General features: G+C 43.0%; 1 protein-coding gene across 7 annotated transcripts in view; it reads right to left on the reverse strand.

Moving 5' to 3' along the window:
• Positions 1-114: 114 nt before the first annotated feature.
• The window catches only part of LOC121647434 (membrane-associated guanylate kinase, WW and PDZ domain-containing protein 2-like), a 100896-nt gene continuing 86461 nt past the window's right edge, over positions 115-14549 (reverse strand). For 3 of the 7 annotated variants that reach the window (XM_041996842.1, XM_041996844.1, XM_041996846.1), the window contains 11 exons: positions 10037-10068; positions 8898-9090; positions 8699-8814; positions 8133-8325; positions 7375-7614; positions 6324-6509; positions 5657-5972; positions 4818-5037; positions 4567-4710; positions 3989-4127; positions 115-3054 (listed from right to left, as the gene is read on the reverse strand). In XM_041996842.1, coding sequence (XP_041852776.1) covers positions 2381-3054; positions 3989-4127; positions 4567-4710; positions 4818-5037; positions 5657-5972; positions 6324-6509; positions 7375-7614; positions 8133-8325; positions 8699-8814; positions 8898-9090; positions 10037-10068 — 2453 coding nt within the window. In that variant the 3' untranslated portion in view covers positions 115-2380. Of the gene's footprint in view, positions 3055-3516; positions 3628-3988; positions 4128-4566; positions 4711-4817; positions 5038-5656; positions 5973-6323; positions 6510-7374; positions 7615-8132; positions 8326-8698; positions 8815-8897; positions 9091-10036; positions 10069-14549 lie in introns of all 7 variants that reach the window. The other 4 variants (XM_041996848.1, XM_041996845.1, XM_041996847.1 and 1 more) reach the window with 4 other exon arrangements.

Genomic DNA, 14549 nt, shown 5'->3' on the forward strand with positions numbered 1-14549 from the left:
TCACCAAAATACACATTTAAAAAAACATAAATATTAGAGAAGCTGAAACGTGAGATTGATAAAAATAATACTTCAGCTTTGCTCTCAAAGTAAGAATCTCTTGAGGATATTTTACACCATGTCAAGAGTTTATTTGACAGTATTTCAGAATATCTTTCAGTAAACAAGTTTTTTGTTTTTTAGCAAAATGTAATATATCAGTACTGTCGCATTTCATAAAAATAGTTGTTCACGTCTTTGAAACTACAGTATCAATGATACAGTAAACCATATTTGTAGGAATACAGCTGTACAAGGTGAATAGTACACAATTAACACTACACAGTTATACTTGATCTCAATGGGGGTTTATGAACTTGCCATCCTTCAACAGTTTTTTCTTTTTTTTTGTTTCTGTGTACAAAACCAGTCACAGCAGGCAGGGTGACGGCCTGGATGGAGATAGAGGGCGAGATGACGCGTTCTCTCAGCTGTTCTAAACTCTGACATTTGTACATACAGTAAACACATTTCTACAGCCTAATGGCATGTTGTCATGCTGCTTGCTAACACGTTAACCAGTTTCCCCATCCAAACCCACAGTTCAGTCAGCTCAAAAACATCCAGACCACATCTCAGTGCAGGTCAAGATCAGTCCTGGAGGTGTCCCAGTATGCACATATGTCCCCAGCAGTTCACATGTGCAGAGTGGGTCTGCCAACATGTTGCATTCAGTCAAATTGTCACAATGCTTCATCTGGTCCTCCGGTACCCAAAGCTCTTGTGGTTCATTTTTTAATAAAGAACAAATAACTTGCTGAGAGAAACAGATGATTTCCAAATATAGAAAATGCAGGAGGGAGAATGGTTTTGTCTTGAATGTCTCCATTTAATAGCAGCATGCCTCAACTTCTACGAGACACAAGCTCTTGTGATTAAAGAAAATGCTTTAAATGTGTTTCACAGATCATCTAAAACCTTGGATTCAAATCCAGTGGGCACTGCCTCTGCCTGTAAAAATGCAAACTTAATGTCTTCATAGAGAGCAAAGTTGAAATACAAGGACTGTGGTCCATTCTGATAAATAGTTCTACATAACTGAGAAGAGAATGTGATGCTACAGGCTACATTTCCCCCCTTTCAAAAAACATTTGGGGAAAAGGGCAATTATTGACATTGATAGATGCATTTACAGCTGAGAGTGGATCGAGATATATACTGCTTGGCGTCACGTCTGAAGAAATACAGGCTCCCCAACTCAGCAGTTTGCTGATGTGTGCATGATTACCAAGTTCCCAAAACAAATCACAACAGCTCTGCATTAGTTTGAGTAAGGCACTCTGCCCCACCTCATGACCATCAGCCTCTTCTTCCCCTCTCCCACAGTGATGTGGTACACACAGTAAAAGGCATAGAAATGGGACAATGGACAAAATTTTCCTGTTGAGCATTAAATGAATACAATACTGCTTTTAACTCTGAACAATGGCTGCATGGTTGACTCAAGGTTGCGGACATAACTCAGGAGTAGAATGAGTTCTTACTAAGCCGACTATTCTCAGTCTTTCAAAAGTGATGGGAAAAAAGATCCCTTTTGTTTCACATGAATGCCAACTTGTCTGCTTCAAAGATAATGTTCTTTCTATGTTCTTCCTCTAAAAGACTTGTGAGACCCTGTCTAATGACATGATGTTTCATTTCCATGCACACAAACGGCGCTGTCTGGGTTTGGTGACTTGCGCAGTCTTTGATATGTAGTTATAGACGAGGCAATGGAAACAGTGATTCTAAAATACTGTCCCAGGTTATTTCTCTTTCCTCTTTTAGTTTTGTATATTGTATCTAACTACAACACTGCCTCAAAAACTCCTACAGGTCTGTTTTTGAGTTTACCAAATGTACATATTTTTCACATCTTTACATTTACAACATGTTATATATTATTGGCGTGTAACATATATCGGCTACCCAGGCTGTCGTTTGAGACAGAGTTTCAGTGTCACTGCCTCCATCTGACAGACCAATAGTCTTAATCTTCCCACTTAACAGAGAAATGAAGCAGATTTAAATCTGTTGGAGCAGACCATACTGCACTAACCAGTCTAAGCCGGATATAGTTGAGCAATTAAAGGTGTGCAGCTTCTTCCAGAACGAGACTTTGTTGCTCCTTCTGTTATCAAAATGTCTTTGTTCACATGTAAGGGTCTCTATCAGGTTTACACTAAGAACGTTTCTTTCTTTTTTAAGGTGGTGGGTGTAATAATTATCTTAAAAGAACAAATTAAACATAAAACAAGACTTCATAAGTATATGGGGAAGAAAACATGACAGGCCAAAGGGAGATGTCTTCCGTTGGGGAACTGAATGTGGAAACATCCAGCCCAAACCACGAGGATCCATTCTACCTGCTTACTGTGGAGGTCCAGGATCTCAGGGTGCCAGGGAGTTTGTCAGACCCAGGGATGTTCCAGGGCCCTGGGGAGGCAGCTGCACTTCTTGCTGGCGGATCTTCAATTGTTTTAGAGGGGCAGCAAAGCCCACTGTGGCCACTGGTCTTCTCATCTTCTCTGGAAAACAGACCTCTGGGCACCAGCCTCTCCTGGAGGCTGAAATGTCCATCCCCACTGCCCAGAGGGGCTCCATTCAAATTCACACTCACATAAGGCCAAACAGTGCCCACTGTCTGTGTTTGCAGGCTTCTTCTCTCACAGCAGGGGGAGCAAGTTTCCCTTCCCTCAATGGACCTTCCCACAACAGCTTTAGGAGGCAAAGCACGAGGCTGCCTGTCACCAGGTCCACAGTCCACTTTTCCAGACCCTGGAGGGATTCCCTGCCCCCTGATGATGCACCTTTGCTCGGTGGACCTGCCACCTGTAGCCCCTCTAATGGAGCTGTGGTCTGTCAGCAGTGGAGAGTTGTCTGCCATGCACACTGTGGCCTCTAGAGAGAGCTGATGAGGTGGGTCTGGGGCTGAGGCTGGATGGGATGACAGCAATGAATTCAGGTTTGGTTCCATGGTCACTTCCTGCAGGGCAGAGTGGACTGTAGAAAGGGAATCCCAGGGGCCGGGACAGTCTGTCAGATGGGAGAAAACTGTTTTCAGAGGACTGATATGAAAGAAATGGACAACCAACATGCGCATGCAAACAGAAGCAGAATAAAAAGCTGAGATAAAAAAAAATCTGAGAGGAAAAGGGAAACATCATCGTTTCATATAATATCAAAGATGCATGCAAAAATGCATGAGAAGTCAGGATATATTCAGTACTTGGAAGATAATACACATGTTTGTAGTTGTGTGACAGACTGATCCTGGGCACTTCACAGCCCTAATCAGCATGATACAATTTCATCTAGAGGGTCTCTTCAAACCATTCTGCTCTCTTACTACAGCATACAAATACATAGACTCACACTTGGCTGCTATTTTCCTCATGCAGAAATGACCATGCACACATACAGACCAGTGCAGGCAAAGAGCACATCTACAGACAAAGATTAATCATTATGGAGAGAGACATGCAATTTTTCACAAACCGTGTCTTTAGAGTGGCCCATTAGGAAGAAATAGGGGGAGCTTAGTGTGTCACCTTTCATGCACATGGAGAGGTTGGAAGGTACCATTCCTGAGGGAAGGCAAGTAAAAGCCTATACCAATCATTAGACTTAAAGCAGAGGGGTTACAATACAAGAAGACTATAAAGAAGCTTGCTGCTGTATTGCATCTACTGTTTGATCAAAATTTGTTTTCACATAAAGACAAGCTTGATATCTGACCACAGAGTAGAAAATGAAGTAAAATGCAGAAAGATGTAGATGTATGTTAATATGTTTCTAAGTAACTGATGGAGAATTTGTGGGAAAAGGTCAGCATGGTTACGAGACAGTAAAGCTTAATGACAAACAAAATATCTGTGGTGAAAAAGAGGTTGAGTCAGGGACTAAAAAAGGAAATAGAGTGAAAAGAATGAGACGTTTAGAGACTTCCATTTGTGCCAGGAAAACCCACCATATTCTGGCACCTGTCCTGTGCCTCTCTTCAGCAGCAGCCTGACCCGCCTGCCTCCCGCCTTGATGAGTTCAATAGCGCGGGCGTGAGTCATGTCCCGAGTGCTGTCCCCGTTAATCTCTATGATCTGATCCCCTACCTGGAAGAGAGACACGCAGGACAGGGTTTATTTCTTTCAACCTGTGTATCTGACATTTTTACTTAACCTGTCTTCAGTTAGCATCTCAGCAACACAGAAACAAGTACCATTAAATGCCTTGCTAAAGTATATCGGAAATAGAGTTGTTAAGGATGAGTAGAGGGTTAATCAGACATTGAGTTAACAAGCATTTCTACTTACTCAAGCAGATGGCAGAAATCTATGCTCTGTTAAATTTCATATGTACTGCATGGATTTATGCCTTCAGCACACAACGTGAAATCATACTCAAATTAAAAAAGCATGTTATGACAGATGGGCATTTAAATGGACAAATGCCATTCGCCAACATTTTTTCAACTATGTAAATTAATGAAATTCCAGTCATTTGTGTGTATTTTTAGTTTTTTTTTTCATACAGCGGTATACATTATCTCACCCTCATTCTTCCATTTCTTATGGCAGGACCATCCTCCGCAAGCCGCAGCACAAATAGGTCCATGCTGTACTCTCTGCCCCCACGGATACTGAAACCGAAACCTTTTGCACTTTTCTCCAGCTCCACTGTGAAATAATCATAGTCCTGCAGCAAAAAACGAAAATAAAAAAATATATGACTGTTAACACTTGTATACTTGTATACTATTGAATGAAGGATGTATGCTCAGACTGTTCTCGGTCCAGTTCTACCTGTGGTCTGAAGTCAGGAGGAATCCCCAAAGGAAACTGTGCAGCAGCAGGGTGCTGTCTGAAGTCCAGCAGACCAGGTGGATGTCGGTAGTCCAGCGTTGGTGGTTGGCGATAATCAGTCACTGGAGGGTGACGGTAGTCAACAGGAGGTTGCCGATAGTCGGTGAATGGAGGATGGCGGAAGTCAGGTTTGACGTCTTGTCTTGCCTTTACCTCTGATCTGAAAGGAGGAAAAATGTCAAGAAATTGAGAGGTGTGATTTGTGTCATGATGGAGGCAGTGCTGCTTTTAAGAAGCATAATGGAGGAGTTTCCCAGACACAATTTCTTTTCTTAAACAATGTCCCTTACGGTGGACACTTATCAGATAAACATTTGGGTTTAGAATGCAATGTGAGGCTGGAGAATACTGGACAAGGATTATTGCCTGTGTGCAGATGAACACAAAAGGAAATATCAGTTTAAGATGTAAAATTTATACCAAGTTCCCACATGGAAAATGGATACAAATCAACAGCTTTAGGAATGCTACTCGGCATCTTGAACTGAGACTCGCATACTTTTCACAGCATGAACTCACACTTCCGTAGTTTTGACACGTAACAGAGTCTGATTGCTGGGCTCCTGAATTATAGAAAAGATACCGTATGGTAAATTATTCACTGACACTGTGGGCACTAAGTGGTGTTATGCAACACTAGAGACTGCAAGTCTGACTGGGACTAAAACTGTCTGCAGTCACAGGACCTACATACCTACTAGCACGCAAAGACACAAAAAGGCACACTCTCCTCTACACAAACTATTTTTTTTTATTTTGTCACACAGAATCTGTCTCACCTGCCATCATGAAGGTAAAGCTGTGGAGGGAGACCAGAGGGCTGGGCAACTGGACTCTGCTGGGTTCCAGCTGGAGCAGGGTGGGAGGCTGCTGGTGCAAGAGGGCCAGTCACGGTTTGGTTTGTTTGAGCTGGTGTCTGGCCAGGCAGGGCTGGTACTTGACCTGACTGAGTGGTTGTTTGGCCTGACTGAGGGACCATTTGGCATGACTGGGTGCCTCCTTGACTTGGCTGGGCTACAGGGCTTGGCTGGGTCTGTGGACTGTGTTTTTGGGTCATGGGGCTCTGTTTCTCTGAGCTGGGTCCAGAATGGGAACCTGTGATCAACAGAAGGTGATTCAATCTCGTTTAGTGGCAAATTTATGGGGTTGAGACAAATTGAAAAACAAAACATCTTTAGCCTTTCCAAGACGGATGTAGAAATATTCTGAATTATCTGCTGATTGGCTGTAAAAACTTTGTAACTTTTAATTATCATACATTAGTATTATCATGGCAACACTTACAGTAGCACTACTCTGACTTTTTAAGTTTAATAGTATTAACTGTCTGTAATGTCACGTCTCTGACCAACTGAAGGATAATACATTCATGAGACAAAGATGACCTTTCATCTCCCGAGTTTACAAAAAGAACAACAATAATGAAAGATACATATAAACACCTACCTTCCTCTGGTATGATGTGTAGTGTGACTGTCAATCCAGCATCTTTAATGAGCTTGACGATGTCCGCATGTGGCATGCTGATGATGGACTGTCCATTTACAGCCAGGATCCGGTCGCCCACCTTCAACTTCCCACATCTGTCTGCAGGGCTGCCCTCAATGATGCGTCCAATTTTATGGGGCACAGCTGGAGAAGGAGAATAACAAGGTCATTGTCGCTGGCAGTTTTAAAGTGAAGATGTCAAAACCTCACAATAACAATTTACTGCTATATTCTGGTGGGAGCCTCACCAGTCATGACAGTGGAACAGTGCAGCCACTTGTTAAAAGTAACAGCTTCAAGTAATATTTGGCTGTCGGATTACTTTGTTGCTTTTTAAGTCTTTATCAAAATCTTATAATAACATGGACGCAGTTAAGTTGGTTTTTTTTTGTTGTTGTTTTTGGTTTGATGGACACTTGAATTAACACAGAAAACTTTCAACTTCTTCTCTTCTAAAACTGAAAAAAAAAAAAAAACAAGAGAAATACATGTGGGACAGTTGAACATTGAGTATTACATCCATAACTAATATTTGATGTTGTGATTACTTTTAACTAGACTGATGTTTTCCAGGTATATACAAAATGTAACCATATATTAAATAAATATCACATTGAAGGGTCTTTAAGTACTACATATGTATGAAACTAAAAAAGCATTAAGGCACAAATAATAATGCAATCTTTAAAAGAAATGAGCTCGGCCCCAGCTGATGGAAGTTGTAATGGGGGAAAACTGCCACTTAAGTGAAGTATGCTTGAGTGCTAGTTCTAATGTCCACTGGTTATTACAAATCAAATTCTATTCCTGAATTCCTGACCCTGTTTACAGCCTTGCACTTGTTTTTGTCTTTTTTTTTACCCATCTATGACTCAGTTTAGTAGCAATCCAGTCCCATGTCTGACAATCACAGCCCTTAGGATAACTGGTCATGTCACTGTCTAATTGCAACTTATCTTTAGAAACAACTTTAGGTCTCTAGATGGACATAAATCCATCTGCAACTCACTGATGACAGTGGTGTTCTCTGGCCGGTTGAGGGAGCTGATGATGACAAACCCAAAACCTTCGTTCTCTTTGCGGTGAATAACAACATCGCTGGTTTGCAGGGCAGATCCCTCTGGGGTTGAAGTGGCAACGGGGGCAGCGACCACTGTTATACTTGAAGCCACAGCTGCATCACTCCGTGGAGAGCTGTGTTGCGTCGACACTGAGCCGGGGCTGCGACCATTCACTGGACAAGGTTCACCTGAACGAAAGGAGACAACAGCGGAGGCATCATGAGTCAACGAAGCAGCTATCTTACTGTAAAATAACAGTTTGAGCACTTTGTTTGCTTGTTGTGAAGGCTGTTTTAGATTTACTGGAAGTCGTCATTGGAAAAGTTTCAGTTCTGCGTCATAGTTGCACTTTTCCAAACTCCTGCATTGTCAAAGTCAAAGTCAGCTCGTCTGTTTGTTGACAGTTATGACTCTTGTGTAACTCCATGTCCTTGCAGAATAACTGCATCCAGAGAGAGACAGAAACCACAAAGCCTGCTGCAGGACTCACAATGAACAAAGAATAGATGTACGTATGATCTGCTACCACAGAAAAGCTGTGTGGGTGAGAAGTACACAGTGATCTTGCACAGACTGTCAGCATGTGTGTCCTGTCCAAGTTGTGTTTTAATTTGATGCCAGTGTAATATGCAGCCTGTTCTCCAATCAGTGCGAAAAAAATAACAAAAGCAAGAGAGAGAGAAAGAAAACAAAAACATATCCTCACCAGGCATTTGGACTCTCCTTCTCACAGTCAAGCTGACTTGACCATTTCGAGCAGCTGCGTGCATCAAGTCTATTACATATTTGTGTGGTTTCCCAGCAACCACATTTTTATCCACAGAAATGAGCTCATCCCCAGGTCGAAGCCGCCCATCACGCTCAGCAGGAGTGTTCTCTATTATAGCACCAATAACAATCTGTTCAAAGACAATCAATATTAGCAGTATAGATGAAGGTGAAGAGGACGAGACAGAGACACAGTGGAATTTAACAATAATAGCTTTTTCTAGCTTGTAAACTACTTCTGGAATAAGATAACCGTCCTAAATATCATCCAAATTCTCTCTCCATCACAGTTTGCATGCTGTTTTACAACATGAACAAGTTAGCAAGGCGTTTCTTTAGTATGGGAGGTACTGAGCAGTTAGAGAGTTAGGGTGCTTGTGTGTATGTCTGCATGTTGGTTTAATGATATGGTCAAAGAGTGTGAGATGAGAGTAGGTGCATGTCATATAAGGCTGGTGAGTATGAGGTTAAATTTGTGTGTAGTCCAGCCCGTCCCATACGAGCCTTGTCACGGGCGTCCGGACTCACAGCCTGCACGGCCTCGTCTCCCCCAAGGATGCGAAAGCCGAACCCCGTCTTTTCCCTTAGCAGGTGAACCTCCACCTCCTCGTACTCGGGACCTGATGTTCAGAGGCAGGCGATAAATTTTAACTTCGTACTATGTATTAATATCAAATGAAAGACTCATGATTCCTGTACTCACGTCTGCTCTCATAGATGGCCCTCGACTTCTCGTAAAGATCGTAAGGATCAGGTTTGTTGAGGTCGAAGCCTTCGGTGGAGTCGGGCACAGATGTGCGGTGTTGGGGCTGGTTTGGGAAAGGTGTGCCAGGTGGCAAGACTAGGCCAGATAGGTTTGCCTGAGGGCTGCCATGGGGGTCCCACTGGTCAGGCAACTAGAAGAAAAACACCAACAACAGATGTGAAATTTGATTTGGTGTCATTTATATCTACAGCCTACATGCTTCCTTCTTCTATTCAACCCTGATTTATTGTTGTGGATGAGGTTTTGTTGCCTGTTTTATACACACTTGTTTTAAGAATAATAATTTTTCTCTCTAAACCTCCCTCTCACAGACACATCAATAAACCAAAATGCTGAAACAAGAAGTCTCCTGAAGTTTCTGTGTACAGTATGTGCAGTGTAAGTTTTGAGTTTCTGCCTTAAAAATATACAAGTTACCCACATATTCACAGTATAACAGTATTCCAAACAAACTGATATAATAAAACCCACTGATGCAGGCAGATCTAAAATTCATATTTAATGTAAGCACTGAGAAAGCTCCTTTATCAACAAATGTGAAAAACGACTTTCTGGTCTAACACCCACTGATATAAGTACAATATACAAACCCTAATGACAAGGACATTTAAACAGCTTCAAGGCTACCTATGTACAGAAACAGCAGAGAATATGTTAAGTGAATGGTACCTTAAATCATGAAATAATCATCAGGCCTTAAGTGATAAAAACATGTATCAATGTGGTAAGTGTGAGATCTAAATTTAGTTAAATGTTATGCTTCAGTGACTCAATTATGCAATGAAGAAAAATGGCTGTCTGGGCGAAGCCATTCAAACCAATATTCACATTTAAACTTAAATGAGGTGAAATTTATTATCACTGACTATGCAAACATGAATGAGAACTGATTGAACAGCAACAGGTGCAGATTAAATATGAGGAGCTTCTGCCCAACAGCTGAGCTGTGAAATCAGATGTGATCAAACTAATAAATGAGTCCTAATGAAACTAAAAGCTTCTGTGGTAACACAGCCTGTGTGACCAACAACGGTTCTCACACACAAGCAGAGACACATTTAGTTGAGTAATTGTACCTGTTTGGAAGCCTTCCATGGAGATATGTGACCTGAAGAGCAGAGAAGAAAAGTATAGTTAACAGAGAGTAACATAATATAATAAAACAGACAAAAACAACAATTTGTGAATCTTTGTGAAAATGTGTCCACTACAGACATAAAATCACCTTCTGTTATTGAAGGATTAACATAGAATAGAATAGAATAGAATAGAATGCCTTTTATTGTCATTATACACATGTACAACGAGATTAAGCCATCCCCAGTGTCAGTGCAGAGAGAGCAGTATAGAAATAAATAATAAATAAAAGATCTAAGGTATAAAATATTTACAGAAATAAAACAGATGTGCACACTCTAGTTATTTGCAGATATAAGTATGATGTCTATGTCTGAAAAAAAATATATATTGCACGTTCAAAGTATTATTGCACGGATCATGATATGTTGTACATGTCATGTGACAGAATGTATTGCACATATGTTGTTAGTGTCCAGCGTATTTCAGATTTGAAGTCCTACAGGAGTTCAGGGCAGTTATTGCTTTTGGAAAGAAACTGTTTTTGAGTCTGTTTGTTTTAGTCCTGATGCACCTGTAGCGCCTCCCAGAGGGCAGCAGGGCAAACAGATCAGAGCCAGGGTGGGAGCTGTCATTTATGATGTTTCTGGCTCTGCTGAGGCAGCGGGAGGTGTAAATGTCCGTCAGGGAGGGGAGAGGGCAGCCAATGATCTTCTGTGCTGTCTTTACCACTCTCTGTAGCCTCTCCTTGTCTGCTACAGTGCAGCTGCCGTACCATACTGTGATGCAGTATGTCAGCAGGCTCTCAATGGATGAGCGGTAGAAGGTCAGCAGCAGGTTGGAGTTCAGTTGGTGCCTCCTGAGGACTCTCAGGAAGTGTAGCCGCTGCTGAGCCTTCTTGGTGATTGACGTGATGTTCTCTGACCAGGAGATGTCGGCCGAGATGATGACGCCAAGAAACCTGATGGTGTGGACCCTCTCCACACACTCGCCATTTATGTAGAGGGGGGCTGGGTCTGTGCTGAACCTCCTGAAGTCGATGATGATCTCCCTGGTTTTCTTGGTGTTGAGAGCGAGGTTGTTCTCAGAACACCAAGCAGCCAGCTTCAGGATCTCCTCCCTGTAGGCAGCCTCATCACCCCCGGAGATGAGTCCGACCACTGTAGTGTCGTCAGCGAACTTGACGATGAGGTTGTCATTGTGGGCCGGCCTGCAGTCATGGGTGTAGAGGCAGTACAGGAGGGGGCTCAGCACACAGCCCTGTGGGGAGCCGATGCTCAGCGTGCGGGTGGAGGAGAGGTGGGGACCTAGTCTCACAGTCTGGGGTCGGTCTGTTAGGAAGTCCTTTATCCAGGCACATGTGAGAGGGGGGAGGCCAACAGTGTCCAGTTTTGTGCATAATCTGTCCGGGATTATTGTGTTGAACGCAGAACTGTAATCCACAAAGAGCATCCGGACGTAGCTCTGCTGCTGCTCCAGGTGGTTCAGCGCAGAGTGAAGAGCTACAGCTATGGCGTCCTCAGTGGATCTGTTCGCGCGGTATGCGAACTGGTGGGAGTCGAAGTCTGGGGGGAGATGGTCCTTGATGTGCTGAAGAACAAGTCTCTCAAAGCACTTCATGATTACCGGAGTGAGGGCCACCGGTCGGTAATCGTTCAGGCTGGTGATGGGAGATTTCTTCGGCACCGGGACAATTGTGGAGGATTTGAGGCAGTGTGGGATGACTGCCTGAGCCAGGGAGAGGTTGAAGATCCTGGTAAGGGTGGGGGCGAGCTGGTGGGCGCACGCTCTGAGCACCTTGCCAGGTACTCCGTCTGGGCCAGTAGCCTTCTTGGTGTTCACCGCCAGGAGCACCCGTCTGACATCGTGCTCCTGGATGGTGAGTGGGGTGGTGCGGGAGCCAGATGGGGGTGTCGGTGTGGGTGGGGGTGGGGGCATGGTTGGAGCAGATGCATGCTGCTGAGAGTCGAACCGGGCAAAGAAGCAGAACATTCTCAGGTTGCTGATTTCATGTTATTCTCTTTTGACTTTGTATTACTCTTCCTAAATGGTTTTAGGTGTTGGGTTTGTTTTCAACATAATTACATCATTAGTTGTAGGCGAAAGCACAGCCATCCACTTCCCCCCTCTTCCCCCTCCTCCCATCCACAGCTCACACTCCTGTCTCTGAAAGTAGTATATTATCTGCATGAAAAAGCACTATATCACATCAGTCTCATCAACACAGCTCCCGCTTGACTCCACATACAGGACATTTGTGCTGCTAAGACTCACATGCATACACGTAGATTGAGGCAATGGCTGCCTGGTCTCAACATTCAACATTAATTCTTTACACATGTTGATAGAAACACATAAACACACTCTCAGAGTCCCACTCTTGCATGAATCCTTTAACAGATGTGGGCGCCTGTGCAAAACTCTTTGGAGATTTCTAGTAGATTCAGCATTAATTCACTTTATGAGATTTCCTAAAAAAAATGTCAGAGAGCACTGGGAGGAACATATTTATGGAAATACTCTCCAACAACATCCGCTTGCACTTTAGATGTGTGAGATGAAGGCCAGAGCACTTAGCAAAAGAGCAGAGTGGTAGAACCCCATCAAAATCAGCAATTTCAGGATTATGAAACAGAATAGATCACTGCAAGCCCATGTGAAGCCAAAAAGAAAGCTAAAAATGTATTTCTGTCATGACTCTCATGTTTATTTTCCTACATATCCTACATATATTAAATATCTGCAATGTCTTTGTTTTATGTAAAGCACTTTGAATTGTCCTGTACATGAAATGTGCTATACAAATAAACTGCCTTGCCTTACATTTTACCCACAGACCTCCACCATTTGCTCGATTAAGGCTGCCTGGGAATCTTTTCCATTTAAAAACAAATGTAATTTATCAATACTGTGTCTGTAAATGTGGGTAAGACACAAAGGAGATGACGAAAATAGAGGCAAAGCCATCCTAATTCACAAACATCAATTGGGCTTTAAAGCGCACTATCCAAGGTGCTGAAATGATTCAGCACACTAGCAGTGGCAAAGGGAGGGCTCTGTGGGAGACTGGGACTAATAACCACATTCTGCAGGGAATACAGGCCTTGAGGGAGGCCTTAAGGAATTCTAATAACGCACTCTCAGAAAACTTTCCTTTAATGACCCACTGAACAAAAAGAGCATGAGCTCCGAGGCAGCTGTCCACTCATATTAAAGAAGACTGTCATCCTCACAGATGCATGTCTGCTTAATTTAAATGCTAATAAAATTCACCAGCATATGTGCCGGATGTGTAGTGCATGCTGATGAATTACAAATAAATGACTTTTAGAATCTTCACATGAGGTCTCTCACAAGTCAGTGGTCAAGCCGTCTGGCAGTCCGGTCTCACAGACTAGCCTGCTGAGTTCTGGATGGCCTTCAGATTCGCCTGATTGGCTTGTGGAGCCAGTCACCCTCTCCAACACAGCCTCGATCTGCATCCCCATTGGTGCTGCAAAATGTCTCTAGTCTGTGGTTGGCTCTGCTTCAAACTGAGGTGTCAGGGGATGGAGCTGTGAACACGGCCAGAGCTCAGTACAACTCTGGCAGAGTGCCCACCCTACAGTAAAGGAGTCAGACACACACACACACACACGCCGCAGAAGTCTGACACCATGTCTGTGTCCCAGAAAGCAACAATGGTTCCAGTCATGCAACTGGAATTCCAGGATGAATGTTTCCTTGATGCTCACTGTGTATAAATCCTACACCTTAAACATGCATAATCATTCATAACATTATGCACCACAGAATCACAATAAATGATTTTGTCCTTTCTCTCACCCTGTAGAGGAGACAGACACACAGAGAGTCAGTGAGGTAGCTGGTGTGTCAGGCTGATAGCCGCCGTGGGGCTTTTGTCTTGAGTTGTTTGATAGAAGCTGGTGAGATTTTAGGAGGAAATGGCATCTTTGTGGGAAATAGGTACATTTGTCAAGCTCAGTCCAGTGCTTAGATTATTTACTTTTGCAAGCTCTGTGCATTTATTTGTAAATTTAAAAAAAATGTGTGTATACACAAGTGATGCTGTATTAAGTGGTGGGCAATCTAATTTTTTTTATTGAATTTCAATATGCTTTTTAAATGTGTCTGTCAGGAATTCATGAGTCTGTTATTGTGGTTATCCACCAGGGGGCAGGTGGCAGCTCTGCATGCTCAACAGAGGCTCAAATGGCAACACATTAGATCTCAGCTGCTCACATACACATTCAGATATGCAGCTGCAAACATGGCTTTATTCCTGTGCCTGCTGAAAACACTAGCTATTTGTGCTCTTCATCGTCTCTGGAGCATTCATTAGCCCTAATGTAGTCAAGTTACTTACGGTAAAGGAACATACAGTACACATTCAGCGTTCTTAGCCATGCCAAAGTCTTTCATACGTCTGCATACTATGAGCTAAAGACATAGAGATTGGTGTGAAATCAGCACCACTTACATCATGCCGCCTCACTAAGTGTTGGTGTCTTC

Source organism: Melanotaenia boesemani, chromosome 10 (assembly GCF_017639745.1).
Source record: "Melanotaenia boesemani isolate fMelBoe1 chromosome 10, fMelBoe1.pri, whole genome shotgun sequence".
Taxonomy (NCBI): Eukaryota; Metazoa; Chordata; class Actinopteri; order Atheriniformes; family Melanotaeniidae; genus Melanotaenia; species Melanotaenia boesemani.